The sequence below is a fragment of the Haematobia irritans genome, chromosome 4, assembly GCF_050003625.1.
Source record: "Haematobia irritans isolate KBUSLIRL chromosome 4, ASM5000362v1, whole genome shotgun sequence".
Lineage (NCBI taxonomy): Eukaryota > Metazoa > Arthropoda > Insecta > Diptera > Muscidae > Haematobia > Haematobia irritans.
In genome coordinates, this window is record NC_134400.1 from 44,705,967 (window position 1) to 44,722,735 (window position 16,769).

The window sequence follows — 16,769 nt, forward strand, 5'->3', positions numbered from 1 at the left end:
ACTTTTCCATTACCAGTTACGAAAGGGGTTCCACAGGTTTCTATAATTGGACCTCTAGTCCATAGTTAGATGCTTATGTATGCAGACGACATACAAATCTTTTTAAGTAGCCCGGTAGGTGATGGCAGTGAGTGTTTGAGGAAACTTAACCACGACCTTGTTCATGTGTTTCGATGGACAAGGGCCAAAGGTCTGCTACTAAATCCACAAAAGTCTAAATGTTTGATTATACACAAGAATAGAAGGTTCTCTTTGTCGAATGCTGATATTCTGATAAATGGTCAGAAAATCGATGTAGTCACTAGTGCTAAGAATTTAGGAGTGGTATTCAATAGCAAGTCATGTAAACACAGCCGATGGACAGACATATGCAAAGTTACGTGCTTTATGGGTTACTCATTCATATACACCAGTCAATATTCGACTTCTCCTGGCAAAAAGTCTTTTGATACCGGGTTTAACTTATGGATCTGAACTCTTCGCAAATTGTGACTCCGTGAGCAAAAGTAGACTTAACGTGGCATTCAATAGTATAGTTCGTTATGTGTATGGGTTACGCAGGACCGATCATGTTTCGCATGTTACAGACTCCCTCTTTGGCTTTAGTTTTAATACCCTGCTTAATGTCAAGTCGTTAGTATTTCTATATAAATTGATTCACAAACGAAAACCAAGCTATATCTATGATAGAATTCGATTTTTTTTTTATTAATATTAATATTAATTTTTATTTTATTTACTCCAACTCCAAAATTGTGTCTTTAGTTTTAATACCCTGCTTAAAGTCAAGTCGTTAGTATTTCCTTAAATTTATTGAAATACCACACCCAACTCCAAAATTTTGTCCCCATTCACGAAAAAATATCCCAAATTTGGGTAAAATCCCCAATGCTGGTAGTGGAAAATTCGTTTGTCTACCAATAACACAGTTTTGATATGGATTTCTTAAGGCTGGTATGGAAACTACCGCTAAAGGTGCATACCGGGCTTTATGGTGGCGAAATGTAAACAATCGATAATAACGCCTCACGGAACTTTCTTTAGAAAATATACCAATACATTTTTATGGGTAACGGAAATTTCCGCTAGAGGTGTATACCGAGCCTTAAACCGAATCCATTGTAAAACCAATGACAGGCTTGGTGAGAATTTCTTGTGTTCGATCAATATACAACCCTCTTTGGTTTTAATACGCATCATATGCTTCCAGGTTTTTGTGAAATATATATAATTAAGTTCACATATGGAGGCATTTTTATGAGAAACATACACATGCAAACGGCACAATGAACTAGTGCCGCCTCTACTAAAGGGTGATTTGTTAAGAGCTTGATAACTTTTTTTTTAAAAAAACGCATAAAATTTGCAAAATCTCATCGGTTCTTTATTTGAAACGTTAGATTGGTCCATGACATTTACTTTTTGAAGATAATTTCATTTAAATGTTGACCGCGGCTGCGTCTTAGGTGGTCCATTCGGAAAGTCCAATTTTGGGCAACTTTTTCGAGCATTTCGGCCGGAATAGCCCGAATTTCTTCGGAAATGTTGTCTTCCAAAGCTGGAATAGTTGCTGGCTTATTTCTGTAGACTTTAGACTTGACGTAGCCCCACAAAAAATAGTCTAAAGGCGTCAAATCGCATGATCTTGGTGGCCAACTTACCGGTCCATTTCTTGAGATGAATTGTTCTCCGAAGTTTTCCCTCAAATTGGCCATAGAATCGCGAGCTGTGTGGCATGTAGCGCCATCTTGTTGAAACCACATGTCAACCAAGTTCAGTTCTTCCATTTTTGGCAACAAAAAGTTTGTTAGCATCGAACGATAGCGATCGCCATTCACCGTAACGTTGCGTCCAACAGCATCTTTGAAAAAATACGGTCCAATGATTCCACCAGCGTACAAACCACACCAAACAGTGCATTTTTCGGGATGCATGGGCAGTTCTTGAACGGCTTCTGGTTGCTCTTCACTCCAAATGCGGCAATTTTGCTTATTTACGTAGCCATTCAACCAGAAATGAGCCTCATCGCTGAACAAAATTTGTCGATAAAAAAGCGGATTTTCTGCCAACTTTTCTAGGGCCCATTCACTGAAAATTCGACGTTGTGGATCGTTAGTAAGTCTATTCATGATGAAATGTCAAAGCATACTGAGCATCTTTCTCTTTGACACCATGTCTGAAATCCCACGTGATCTGTCAAATACTAATGCATGAAAATCCTAACCTCAAAAGAATCACCCTTTATATAGTCGACTAATAAAAACCCATCGATATTGTTTCGAGCTTTAGCCCCTTTTTGAAGTGGAAAATTGCCAAGTTTATGGTATGCCTGCTACTCTACTAAGCGTAAATTAGCGGTATGGGAAAACAAATTATTTGTCTCCTATCATTTCAAGCTGTGTTTTGTTTTGTTTTGGTTTTACATAATATTGCCACATATTTTAAGTTGACTTATTTCAATAGCAAACTTGAATTTTCAATTTTCTCTTTGGTTTTTTTTTTTTTTTGCTTACAGCACAATGAATTGCACAATAGCAATGAAGAAAAACGCTATTCCGAAATGGAATTAAATAAAGATAATGGGCCTACTACTACTGCACAGCCTACAAGGGAAAACGTCAGCAAACTGGCATATATTGATGGCACCATCACAACCACCATCGTTCATGTGGCCGAAGATGAAGCTCGATTGACAGAACAAAAAAGGCGCGAAATGAAAACAAGAAACACCTTTGGTTGGGCTCGCATTGAAATTCTTACCATGTTGATTGTATGCATTACATTGGCATCGCTTTCCTTTTCCCTGCTGGTGGAAGCTTTACAGACTCTAGTCCACATTGACCATCAAGATTCCATGCATCTACCAGTACATGTCATGATCTTGGGTGTTGTTGGTTTACTGTTGAATGGTTTCACATATATTCTTATTGGTGGTTATACCCTGCATCAGGGTAACTTTTTACACATCAATCCAATGGGCAAAGTTGTGGTCGAGTCGTCTAATATAATGATGGAAAGTAATGGTTTGTCCAAGTCTCACATTAGCAGTGATCACCAATTGAAGGAGGATTTAAAGGCTGAATTGGGTAAAGTTCATTATCATACCAGAAGAGAGGGACCTGCGGAGTTTTTACGTGATGTCTCCAGTACAATCTTTGTGATTGTGTGTGCTGTGATTGTTCATTTTGCCAAAGATAGGGAACATACTGCAAAATTTATCGATCCGGTCTTATCGATATTTTCTTGTGTCCTTGTTGTGGCCCTGAGTTATCCATACAGTAAGTATTATGCGAAGATCTTCAATTGATTACTTTTCTCTATAGTACAATGTTCGACTTTTGCGTTAAAATTTCCGCGGTTACTTTATCAAAATATTAAATATTAAAAGCAGATAATTTAACTCAATTGATACGTATTGTCTTTTTCATCTAGATTTGATTAAGATTTAACAGGAATATATTTTTTTATTTATAATTTTAATTGTTTTAGAAAAAGTAATCGTGAGAATAAAGTGATTTTCACTCGAAAACCGAACATAGTACCGGCCTTATGGCAGGCACGTTACGAACAAATGAAAACTGTCGATAAAATCTTCCTAACAAAAATGTCAATAGCATGCAGAAAATATGAAATTAGCAGCTGTGAAGTTTATTGTAGTTTGTTACGACAATTAAAAATAATGAACAGCAAATAACTTGGAACAAGCGGGAATACAATTTGTAATGCGCCTTGCAGACTATAAGTTTATCCGGACGACAGTGGTCGTGTCGAACATATCCCATTATGCACATTATAAGTTAAGTCCGAAGGCTTTGTCGATACTGCTGCATGTTTATGGGATCGATAGCACATTTACCGATTATTTAGTCATCAACGAATTGTCGCACCGATTGAACACATTTTAAGATTCTTTACAAACACAGACATTCCGTCCGGAAAAACTTATGTAAGGGCCTGTTCGAAACCGAAACTTTTTACTATGGTGAGATATCAATTTACTATGGTAAAAAACAATTGCTAATTTGGTGTACTCATATCTTTAACAAATAAAATTACTTTTTGTTCGTTTTGATATAATCAAAACATGCCTAGCCTAGTGATGTCGTAAATGTCAAGAATTTTCAACAAATGTCAAATTTCTTACTAGCCCCCTTTGCTAGTGAAATTATACACACCTCGATTTACGTCAAATTTTTACCAATGCTAGTAAAATGTTTCGGTTTCGAAAAGGCCCTAAGACGCATAACTTATTGCTCAAAATTATACTTTGTTTTCAAAAACGAAAAAATACCAACACGTATCGATCTAGTGCCGTAAATTCAACATTTTGTATGCCTCAAACCAATTGTCTTTGGTATGCTCCTCGTTTTTTAGACCGATAATACAGTACCTGGCATGTATACCTTATGAAAGCAAAATGTAAACAATCGATAATAACACTCACAGAATTTTCTTTAGAAAATAAATCAATGCATTTCTCATGACTTCAGAAAATGTTTGATAGAGATGTATACCAATATTAACGAACAGTCTGTGACTGATAATCAATCTATCGGCTGTTTACATTTTGATCTCGTTCAAAATACTGGACAAAACTGTGTTATTGACACACAAACGCTAGAGCTGCATACTGACTTAAAGGCCGGTATGCACATCTAACGAAATTTCCGTTACCCATAAATACATACATATTTTTGCAATCAAAATTCCGTGAATCTTTGGTATCGATTACTTTCAATTGGTTCCCATAAGAAATGCACGGTAAAACTGTGTTATTGGCATGCAACAGAATTTTTGCAAAATTTGCATACAATGCATTTTTTAGACCGGCATGCAATTCCTGTTTTATGCCGATAGTGCACTTTTTTCATTAGCTTCCTAACGTGCCTATACCATTTTATGGGTGGGAGAAAATTACCAAGAGGTGCCTGTCGAATCAAATGGCAAAACTCAAAACTAAACAAAATACCCGTAAGGACCATATTATCGATTATTTACATATCGCTAAAGGCCGTAATGCATCCCTAGCGGATATTTCGTTTTAGTGCCAACACCAACTTTTGCTATACATTGGAGCAAAATGTCGATAATAGCGATAATTGTATGTAATAATTTTCTTATTGGTGCTTTTTGTTTCTTCCATAAAAAAATTGGAAAACTGTAATATCGACATGCAACAGGAATTTTAACAAGAGCTGCATACCCGGCTATAGAGGCCGAGGGCCAATAATGCACAATTTTGTATTGTATTTCTTGCGAAAGAAAAATATTTTCAATAGATAATAAAGTTATGGAATGTTATTATGGGTAATTTCTTGTTGCATGCCAATAACACAGTTTAACCATACATATCTTACGAGAACAAAATCTAAACAATCGATAACAATTCCTCACGGATTTTCGTTAGCAAATATAGCAATATATCTTATGGGAATCGAACATTTCGTTAGGGATGCATATCGGCCTTTAGGTCATAAACATGCTAAACCTTATTATTGACATTTGGCTTTAAATCGTGTAATATGTCTCTTTTTACCAATTAAATTTAATCATTCTTGTTTTTTTTCTTTTTATTTATGTTTCTTTTAGTGAAAGAAGCCTGCATGATTCTCCTACAGACTATACCAGGCAGTATTGATATCAACAATTTCGAACGGAACCTTGTTACAAAATTCCCCCAAATTGTCAGTTATCACGATCTCCATATATGGCAACTATCTTCTCACAGTTATATTGCTACAATACACATAATCTTCAAGAGTCCCAAATTATATGAGAAAACAATCGAAGATGTTCGTTCACATTTTCAAGATCATAGTATAGCTCATGTCACTATACAACCAGAATTTCAGGCTATCGACAATGGAACGGCAACATCAACCGAATGCTTAATGCAATGCCAAAATCCAGATTGTGCAGATAAAGTATGCTGCAAAGATTCTCTTACGGATTTAAGGGAGATTAGTGTTAGTCCAGGCGGAGAAGTGACCAATGGTAAAAAATTGAAAAAGCATCATCATCACCATGGTCACGGACATGGTCATTCCCACGGTCACAGCCATAAATACAAAGCTCACAGTCACAGTAAACAGGGTAAATTGAGCAAACACAAGATATGCGAAAGCCAAATACCTCCAACAACAACAACTTCAACAAATGTGGAACCAATTCCTGATTCTGAACAAAAGTTAACGCAATCAGCGACCATAGAGGTGCAAGTTCCTATAGATAATGTAAGAGAAGTAAAAGCCGAAATAGAAGTACAAAATGAAGTGGAAAACACTGAAAACTCTTTGGAAAAAGTAAATACAATTACCGCAAAGACTGAGGGTTCGGTAGTTAGCGCACCATCCAAGACCAGTGAAATGAGAACGCCTACAAATTGTAATGCGAATAATGAGACCGAAACTAGCCAAATAACCAAATGTTGATATAAAAACACAATACTCAGTGGAATTTGTAGTTTTGGTTTATATCATATTGCAGTTATAACTGCACAACAGGGATTTCACTAGTTGTTCCAAACAGATTTTTAGTATTAAACCTATTTTACATTTTTATAAGTAGGAGTAGAGTGATTCGAAGAAACATTTTTTCTTCAAATGTCATTTGTGTATCCTTGGAATTTCTTAAGGCTTTGCATTGTATTTGTTATATTTTTCCTACCGACATTATCGGAATATCAATACTATTTTTCAAATACAGAATTCGCGGAAATTTTCTCGTCAGAACCTTAGTGATGTGGCGTTATTATCGACTCTGTACATTCCAGCCATAAAGGAACTGCGGAAGCAAACTTCTTTTCGATCCGAATTTCAAATATATCAACGACCTTAACCCTGGACAGTCATCGTTCGTCAAAATGACGATGCGTAATTTAATTTTCGATTTAAAATGCATTTTGTTGGATTCGGCAATGATAAATTTAAGTTATACCAATACAACTATTTTATGAATTTTTGTCTTATACTAATTAAAAACAAATTGAATAAGGAAATAAACTCAATTTTGGTTCCCATTTTTGCTCACGATGCAAATTATAGCGTCTTGAAATAAGCCGTAGTCAAAATAACGAAGGATGACGTTAGTGTACAAAAAATAAGATGACTTTCCAGGGTTAATGTAGTTTTGCCATGTCTTTCGAACGAAATTTTAACAGTCAATAATAAGAGATCATGCAATCTTCGCTGGAAAAAATAGCAATATATTTATTATGGCTAGAAAAATGCCTTTAGAGGTGCATATAGAACGAAAATTGTATTTTTCAAAATTCACTTTACTCCAAAACCATAAAAGGCCAAATTATCTATGAAAACAAAAAGTTGTGACTAGTTTGTAAGATTCATACAAGTGCTATTAACGAACCATATATTTTAAGTAAATGTTTTAAATTTTACACATAATTTGTTTTTTTTTTATTCTTAAATAAATATTACAAAAAGATTTTTATTTTGTCTTTTACTCTAAACGCTGAAATTCTTTATCATTTCATGAAAGCTGAAATATACATCAGTTGTAACAATTTTTGTTAAAGGTTCTTAAACGAAAAAAAAAATTACTTGCACAAATAAATTATTCTTAACGATGTCTCAAAAAATTCTTAAGCAAACATTAACTACATATTACACTTTTAGTCATCACAATAAAAGTTAAAATCTACTATTAGCGGTCATCGATTTTTACATTGTTCGATTTTTACATTGAAATTTTCGCGGATACTCTGGCAAAATAATTTATTTTAATGCTGATAATTTTACTCAGTTGATGTGTACGATCTTTTTAATCATCATTTTGCTAAGATTTAACAGGAATATGTTTGTTTGTTTGTTTTTTTTTTTTTTTTAATATTTTAGAAAAAGTAGTCGCAAAAATTAAATGGTTTTAAACTCCAAACGGAACATAATACAAGCAAAAGTGTCTATGCGGTTAAACTAATGTAAATACATTCAAAGGAACAGCGGCTTATTTGTATAAAAAGGAAACCATGCGTTATGTTTGGAAATATTTATATACTTTTTCAGCCAAATTAAGGAAATTTCCGCATTTTTCCTGCTTTTATATACGCAACTCTTTGTAGTACACGGCAATCGATAACGTCGTTCTGACGAACATTTCACTGGTTTGTTTGTTAAACATCAGCGTTGATGTGTGCCGTTAAAAGAAGAGCTTTTGATCAGTGTATTTTCGTATTTCACAAAAACATTGCTAGAGTATCATATTAGGATTCAATGGCATCAAAATGAAATTTCAGTGGAAATCCAACGAAATTTACGCTAAATGTATATTGTAGGCATAGAAATGCATAGCCATTAATTTCGTTTGTGAGCCGACATATATAGAACTGGCTAAAGCTTCATACATGAGAATGTCTTTTGGTATTTCTCAACTAAAGGTTGATATTAAGCTCGAGTTTAGCCACTAACTAAAATCGACAATTTTATACGATTACTTTTCTTTAATATTCCGTTTTAAAGAACATAAACTCTATGAAAAGTTACTTTGGGCTATTTCCCATCAAGTGATAATGCCACTTTAATGGCTAATCAGTTTTATTTTTGTTTTGGAAGTGGGATTGGCAGCGCCTCTAGTAGAGAATAGTGGCGAAACTGAGCAACATTCATTTCCTTCCATCAATTAACGGTAACTTTTAATTTATATTCCGATAATAATAAAAATATAAAAATATTCTGATAATATTCGAATAAGATTAATAAATAAAGATAGAACAGCTTTCATGATGATCGCTTGAAGCAGGAACGAAATCAACGTGCAGAAATAACATACAAACCTGCCAGAACGCTGCTCTTAGAACTGCGACTGGGTGTCTCCGCAGCACACCCCTGGATCACCTTTATGTGGAGACAAAGATCATCCCTGTGCGAAGACACAACTACACGTTGTCAAAGCAGTATCTCCTGGGTTGTTATCGCAGTAATCATCCAAACCACCATCTTATGGATACACAACCACCACCCAGGAACGTAAGGGTTGATATACATAATCTAGAGCGCGAGATCCAGCGCTATAAAAGAGCCTCTAGATCAAGCAGCGTACCAGGCAGGTTTGAACAGGATTCATGAGGATACTGTAGCTGAAGCGGTGAGAAGCTACAAGGTTAATCCTGTTCTTGGAGTCCGACCACCGCCCATAGCACCGGAGGAAAGAGACCTCCCACGGCAGACTAGGGTAGTTTTGGCCCAATTAAGATCAGGCAAGTGCAGCCGCCTCAATTCCTACTTATCGGTGATTGATAGCAGCGTAGCTGACGTTTGTCCAATTTGCAACCAAGGGCCACACGACACGCGTCATCTTTTCTCTTGCCCAGCCAAACCAACCCGACTTACCACCAGATCACTCTGGACACACCCCACCTTAGTCGCAGAGTTCCTTGATCTGCCAACAAGCTGATGTACCAAGCGTATAACATGAAATGGATGAGATCACAATAAACTGTTACAACAACAACAACAACGTGCAGATAAGGATTATCACATCTAAAAAGTCAACAATATTTTTAATTAAAATCAGGACGCAAAAATGCTGAAGTCAGGTTAAATAATATCGTTTTTAAAATATAGTTTATTGTATATTTATATTTGTTATTAAGTAATAATTGCACAAAATTTTTTGTAAGTACTTAATTATATATCGAAGAGGCAATCAGAAGAACTTAATTTATGGTGTGTGTTATGGGGTTCACTCGACTTTGAAAATATTTGACCAAATTAATAGTTCTCTTCCCAACTATTTATTTATTAAATAAAATTGAAAACAAGCCTTTATTGATAAAAAATATATAAAATGACGAATATTGCACAGAAAGAGTTGTACAGGAATTTTGATCAAATATTTCCCAATGTGACTGTACCAGATTAAAAAAGGTAGTACAGAAATCTGTAGACGGTAGTGTTATGGAAAATGTGTACATTAAAAAATACGTAACTGTATCTTGGGGAATATATTGTAATAGCATAATGGTTTCATGTGCCAAATCATTAGACTTTTTTAAGAATGTACATAATACATTTCTTTATACAATAATAATTTTAATGCTATATAACATTTTTCAAATTAACTAATTCTTTAGATATATAACGTTGCTCTACAAACCAATCTATTCGAAATGTGAATTTCCTTATTTTCATTTTCATCCTTAACATTGATATTCTTAGATAAACTGGCAAATGTGTATATTAAAATTGAGCTAATTTGTCTTGTCTCTTATTATTGTCCCATGTATTTTAGTACTTATTTATGATTTATGTTCAATACCCTCCAAATATTCCATGGTAAATAAACTTATAATTTTTCTCAAATTTTCCGTTGTACTATAATCAATAATTGATTCATTATCGTCCTTCGTATGCCAAACTGTAGGAAACGGTACCGGTATTATATGTAGTATAGGAACATTTCGCTTCAAGAAAGGCATATGATCATCTTCAATAAATGATGATCTTAAAGCATTTGGCTGGAAATAACGATTTTGTTCTTGAGGGCGCGAAACACCACTACTCGCATAACGTTCCATCATGCCAGTATCGGATAAACGATCTTCAACGTCTAATATTCTACTGTACCATGGTTCTGTGGTACTGAAAAAGCTATAGAATTTCGGATCGGGCGCTCCAAGCAAGTCTAGCAGCATTAACATATCAATCTTTGGTAGAAATCCTTCAAGTTCCCATTTTTTAGCCAAATGCCTAGCTCCATATATAGAATCTGTGGGTGTCCATTCTTTAAAAGCCTCCTCACCGTCAAAGAATATAAACATTAAACTTAATTCTGAACTCTCGTACGTTTTCAATTGCTTCCTCAAAACTTTTGCCATATTTAACATCATAGCACAGGGTACAGCTGAATCCACAGCACCCAAAAATTCAATATCTTCCATATATTTCGAATCGTAGTGACAAGCTATCGTGAAATAACGTTCAGCTTTTGGATTTAGTTTGGCAATAATGTTATGAAAATGCAGATTGCCAAGAATTGGAACAGAATCATGAAAACTATCCAGATTCACTGACCAACCTAAATCTTCCAAGGATGTAACTATGTAATTTCGAACCTTTGCATGGCCCGGTGAGCCAACAATACGGGGAACTAAGATTTCTTTTACAGCTTCTTTTAAATGTTTCACATCTGAAAGTTGGGCAAGTTCATGAAATTGTTTATGGGACAAATCCGCTGCTTCGTAAGGTATCTGAAAATATAAACATAAGTATTAATATTTTGTTTGAAGCCCCCAGATTATTAATATTAATCTAACCTGTTTTTGGCCTACTAAATAGTCTATTCCACTTGCTGAGACACATACTAAGAAATACAAGGCTATAATCCATAAATCATGCGAAGCCATTTCTATTACCACGTATATGCTTCGTATAAATGGATTGTGTTTAGAGTTTTAAATATCTACAGGTGGTCTTTGCCTTTTACGTCAACACAGTTGAATCAACATTGTTAATAGTTATCTTCGTTAACAATAAAAACTCTTCAATTTTGTTTATTCCGTTTTTTATCCTGCCTACATGAAACGCAGACACGATTATTTATTTATTCCAAACGAAATAATATTCTAAAGCTCACAATTTGTTGAATATAACAATTTGCCGCAACACTATCTTATTAAGAAGCCCTGTAATCTAACAGATAATAGTTTTAATAAATTGCAACACGCAGTGTAAATATACAAACAGCTGATCATATCATAGATGCATAGTGGCAGTGTTGCCAGTAACCTAATTGAAAACAATAGCTCTTTAGAAGGTGGTAACGCTAAAACAGCCAAATATCAATTTGAAGTAGGTAATTTTGAATACAAAAATGTTTCTATACACACAAAACAAAATTTCTGATTCAATCACGAAATTAATTGATCCAATTAATCTTTAATTGAAATGTCTTCAATCACAGAAATGATAGTATCAATTAAAAAAATAATTGAAGGTCAATTAAAAAGTTAATTGATCCAATTAAAAAATTAATTGATACTATTATTTTTGTGATTGATTTTTGTTTCAATTAAAAAATTTGTTGAATCAATTAAATTTTTAATTGAATATTTTTTAAAACTCAATTAAAAATTTAATTGGAAAAATTTTCGTGAATTTTTTTTTGTGTGTACTGATGACGATAACATTTTATATCAAATCTTGATCATTAATTGCTAATTTAACACAAATTCCCAAGAGAGTAGAGCAAAACAAAAAGCTTTATACCACATTGCGACAACGAAGCAACAATAAGTTTAGATGGAGCTACATACCGGGAATTGCAATTTCTCCCTTTACCGCCATTAAAACGAAATTCGGGCACACGTTGTCGCCAGACTTGAACCGAATAAGAACTCATCAACAAAAACCTGGCAACACTGGTACTAACTGCATAAAATGTAGCTAACATTTGGTATCATATGAAAAACCAAAAACAACTAGCAAATCCACCCCTAGTGCACTACCCAACCAACGCAAACAAAATATATATGCGTATTTACACACATGTACCTGGGCATATAACTTAATACGTACCAAATCATCCACTTCCAATGCAGTTCCCAAATTATAAATTAATTTCTTTTTGGCCGGCAAAAGATTCTGTATAAAACTTCGACCATTAACTCTAACTTGATCCAAGAGATTTCCATAGAGCTTTGAATTTTGCCGTAAATTGTGAATTAAACGCATTTTAAACGGAAATTAAAATCAACATTATTCTACCACGAAGTTGAATGTTTACTAATGATTTTGTTGGATGACAAATAAATAATTAGGATTACGCAAGTTGACACTGTAAACATTTCAATGTTACAACATGTTGGCTAGTTTTACATTGAATTGTTTCTAAACATTGCTTTGATAGTGTATCACTTCATTTTACAAAACACAGAGTGCATTATTTATTAACGTAAACCATAATAATAAAAATCTATGTTAAAAAAAAGATACATCTTACATATTTTTGGAAATGCAACATGGGGATTTTATAGATACAAAATACTTAAAACAGTCAACTTGTCTTTTTTATCATTTGGGGCTTAATCTGATTTTTCACCTTTAGAAGAACCACCAAAGTATGCCCTATATATGTACAAACCTAAAGCCAGATGAAGTGCTAAAACTGCTCCTACCGCCGAGTATATATTGCTGCTTAGGTCACTTAAATTGAAAAATCGGTCTAAGATAATCGCTTTGAGGCCGAAGAAGGTGACTACAGGCAGGAACACGATCAGGGAGCAGTAAAACAGAACAACTTTGAAAGAACTGTAATCTTTGGCGTCCTAAAAGAGAACAACAATAATATTGTGTGACTGAGTGTTTTCAATAGAGCCTTACATCGGATTTTTGTTTCTTCAGCTTCTGTTGTTTTTGCGTACTATCGCTGCCGGTAGTATTAAGTTTATTTTTATTTGCCATCTTTTGATTTATTTATTTTAAGAGAAACTAAATTGTACTTGGCCTTCCTTCAAATATGTTGTGTTGTCAAAGCATGACAGCACCAGATTCCGGTATCACATGATTTTTGACATATCAGGTTGACAGAATTTCTAAAAACATTAGACGATGCAACCATGGTAAAATAATAAGGTGGCATTGCGCAGCAGCTCACCTCATCAAATTTTCGGTTGGGTATGCCCCGGTATGTACTCCTTGCGAAATTTCAGCTGTCGATAAGCATTGCTATATATGATCTATTGTTCACATTTTACCCATTTTTGAAGATCTTGACAAACTGTATTATCGGCATATAGACGGAATTCCCGCAGACGTATATACAGCTCTTAAACCCGGTATGCGCCTCTAGCGGAAATTACGTTTACATGTCAATAATGCGCCGTGTAGATTATAAGTTTATCCGGACGACAGTGACGTGTCGAACATATCCCACCAAAGACATAATCGATATCGCTCCATGTTTATGGGATCGATAACACATTTACCGATTATTTAGTCATCGCCGACAAGTCGTATCGATTGGACACATTATGCGCTTTACAGACTATCAGTTATTCCGGACGGAATGTCGGTGTTTGTAAAGAATCTTGCAGTGTGCCGGATCGATACGACTTGTCGGCGATGACTAAATAATCGGTAAATGTGTTATCGTTCCCATAAACATGCAGCAGTATCGATTATGCCTTCGGACTTAACTTATAATGTGCACAATATATGGGATATGTTCGACACGAGCACTGTCGTCCGGAATAACTGATAGTCTGTAAAGCGCATTAGGGCTGTTTTCTTTTAGCACTGGATGCAACATTTGTATGGGCTATCCAGAACATCGTTGCACTGGTGTTCTATCCAGAACAACTCATCAGTGCAAGTCGCGCCGATGTTGCCGGATTGTATTTTGATAAAGTGATTCACAATAGCAACTTATTGTGACTAATTTATCAAAAAACATGTAATTCAAAGTGGTACAGTGTCATAAATAATCGCAGCAGTAAATATTTATTACAAATTGGAGCATTTCATATATTAAAAATGCAAGATTTAACTTCTTTTCTGTGATTGTTTTTAAACAGCTGATGACAGTGTTGCATATTTTTGGAGATGTTCTGGATAAGCGAGTACTCTGTTTTCTTTTAGTCCTTCACGGCTTAGGGTATCCAGTGCTAAAAGAAAACAGCCCTATTGTAAGATTCTTTACAAACACAGACGTCCGGAAAAACTTATAGTCTGTAGGACGCATAATGCGCCTTGCAGACTATAAGTCTATCCAGACGACAGTGGTCGTGTCGAACATATCCCATATATTGGCCACATTATAAGTTAAGTCCGAAAGCATAATCGATACTGCTGCATGTTCATGGGATCGATAACACATCTACCGATTATTTAGTCATCAACGAATTGTTGTATCGATTGGACACACTGTAAGATTCTTTACAAACACAGACATTCCGTCCGGAAAAATATATAGTCTGTAAGACGCATAACACAGGTTTGCAATGCAAATATTATGGGAGCAATATGTATATGGCAATGATTTTCTTATGAGCCGTTCGGACTATAAGTTTATTCGGACGAAAGATTTGTGTTTAAAAAGAATCTTACAATATGGCCATATGCTACGAATTGTCAGCGATGACAAAAATATCGATGTGTTATCGATGGGAGGAGTGTCTGTTCATAAGTTACCCAAAATGGGAGGAGTGTCTGTTCATAAGTTTATAAAATGAATACATTTTCCTTAAATTGTGTTTACCGTGAACTTTATATTGATGTTTGTCATGAAAATTGAAACCGAAATAAAAGTTGTATGATATTTTATTTTTTATAAAATATTAGAAAGAGTCGAAAGTATTTTAGTCGATCTTGTAAACCAAAATGTAAATTTTAATCCTTTGATCGAAATCATCGACAACAATCCGGTTAATTTGTGAATGTACTTGGATAAAGAAAACCATGGAAGAAATTGTAGGAGCCTGTGGTATGACCTTTAAAATCCAAAGGAATACGCCACGAGGATTCCCTGCCAACATTTTTTGAATTTGACGGCGCTTCTGAGAATCTCCACCACGTCGAAAACAATCATATACGACATCCAAAATTCGTCGGAAAAGCGCCGACACAATTGAGAAGTTGTACCACGCCAAGTTACTACAAAAAAGTATCGCATGAGTGCAATTATTAGGTGCCTTTTTTAATTTTTAATAGATTTAGAACGACGCCAATAAGAGCCCCTTCAAACTATCACAAAAAGTTAATTTTAAGGTACTTGTAAAAGAATCATTGTGGTCAAGTAAACACGATTTTTTAGATGTTTATTAATTTGATAAAACATTTATAAATCCTTATAAATATAACATTTATACGACTATCAAATTTAACATAATTTTTGCATTAATAAAATAATGATGTCGAGTCTATCAGCCAGTGCTTTTATTCTCGATGGAGGCAGCGTGTCTGGAAAAATGTTTGAAAAACTATCACTTTATTCCATTTGCAAAGTCAAAAATTGTTCACCAATATACCTTTCATAATTTTAAGCGAAATAACTATGTTTTCAGCACTTCATTATCGTTTTTATTTAAATAAATTATAAGAAGCTAGTTGGTGTTTCACGAAATATAAAATGGCTTTTGTAACAATAGTGGTGGCAAAATACTTTCATGTACATTTCATACTTTTTGATACGCTTCCCCCATCACAGTTGGCGATTGTTGCAGTGTCACTTACGAGTCTGTGGTAGCGATGAGGATGAAATCGAACTTTGAAATGCTGGCAGGGTTGTAACGAAAACGCCCATTGGAATTGGTACCGAGCTACAATTGGAAATTGAGATAAAACGTCATCGACTTTTAACGAAGCTGTGTTTATCAACGACCCAAGGCGGTATTCGGACCAAATACCAAAATATCTGAACCTCAAAAACTTGGTATGCCACAGAAACATAGAGAAAATAAGCAAGGAAAATGAGGCTTTGAGAAAAGTAAATAAGGCGCTGAGAACAAAAATTGAGCAACTCAAACGGAATTTTGATAACATATATAATAATGTTATTGATGCCTCGAGCCTTCAGCACTGCAGTTTGCAGCAAGAACCGCAAGCAGTATGCTGCTGAGGAGAAGGAATAATAATGAATTTGTACCATTTCTCTCCCAAATCTGTGATATACCTTCGAGACATACAAGGTTTTTATCAACCCAGCAAAAGTACCATCCAACTCTGGAAGCCAGTGAAAGGACTAAAATATGACATCAACAAAGTAATTGTTGAAGGGCTAAAGCTAAAGCAATTGGTCGCAAAAATGGAGCCACGTGA

General features: G+C 34.8%; 3 protein-coding genes across 5 annotated transcripts in view; 1 reads left to right on the forward strand and 2 right to left on the reverse strand.

The window, feature by feature from the left end:
• The window catches only part of ZnT77C (Zinc transporter 77C), a 76,820-nt gene extending 69,377 nt beyond the window's left edge, over positions 1-7,443 (forward strand). Inside the window, exons 3-4 of the mRNA XM_075307799.1 lie at positions 2,516-3,278; positions 5,590-7,443. Coding sequence (XP_075163914.1) covers positions 2,516-3,278; positions 5,590-6,431 — 1,605 coding nt within the window. The 3' untranslated portion in view covers positions 6,432-7,443. The remainder of the gene's footprint in view (positions 1-2,515; positions 3,279-5,589) is intronic.
• Positions 7,444-9,561: 2,118 nt separating this feature from the next.
• On the reverse strand, positions 9,562-12,816 carry isoQC (iso Glutaminyl cyclase). 3 transcript variants are annotated; one of them, XM_075307808.1, is made up of 3 exons: positions 11,590-11,725; positions 11,270-11,527; positions 9,562-11,203 (listed from the first exon to the last, which is right to left on the reverse strand). In XM_075307808.1, the coding sequence occupies exons 2-3, from the start codon at positions 11,357-11,359 to the stop codon at positions 10,253-10,255; spliced, it is 1,041 nt and encodes a 346-aa protein (XP_075163923.1). In that variant the 5' UTR covers positions 11,360-11,527; positions 11,590-11,725; the 3' UTR covers positions 9,562-10,252. The 3 variants fall into 3 exon arrangements, with proteins under 3 accessions (XP_075163923.1, XP_075163921.1, XP_075163922.1); XM_075307806.1 differs by lacking the exons at positions 11,270-11,527; positions 11,590-11,725 and adding an exon at positions 12,531-12,816; XM_075307807.1 differs by having other exon boundaries at positions 11,270-11,673.
• A 53-nt stretch (positions 12,817-12,869) lies between these two features.
• LOC142236584 (vacuolar ATPase assembly integral membrane protein VMA21 homolog) lies at positions 12,870-13,513 on the reverse strand. The gene is made up of 2 exons (XM_075307809.1): positions 13,335-13,513; positions 12,870-13,279 (listed from the first exon to the last, which is right to left on the reverse strand). Exons 1-2 carry the CDS (start codon positions 13,413-13,415, stop codon positions 13,037-13,039), a joined length of 324 nt encoding a protein of 107 aa, XP_075163924.1. The 5' UTR covers positions 13,416-13,513; the 3' UTR covers positions 12,870-13,036.
• Positions 13,514-16,769: the final 3,256 nt, after the last annotated feature.

Bases quoted from the DNA above. Each gene is read 5' to 3' on its own strand.
- isoQC (XM_075307806.1), bottom strand. From the start codon at position 12,686: ATGCGTTTAATTCACAATTTACGGCAAAATTCAAAGCTCTATGGAAAT. The intron at 11,204-12,530 runs GTACGTATTAAG...TTATATTTTCAG, and splicing joins CATTGGAAGTGGATGATTTG to ATACCTTACGAAGCAGCGGA.
- LOC142236584 (XM_075307809.1), bottom strand. From the start codon at position 13,415: ATGGCAAATAAAAATAAACTTAATACTACCGGCAGCGATAGTACGCAA. The intron at 13,280-13,334 runs GTAAGGCTCTAT...GTTCTCTTTTAG, and splicing joins TGAAGAAACAAAAATCCGAT to GACGCCAAAGATTACAGTTC.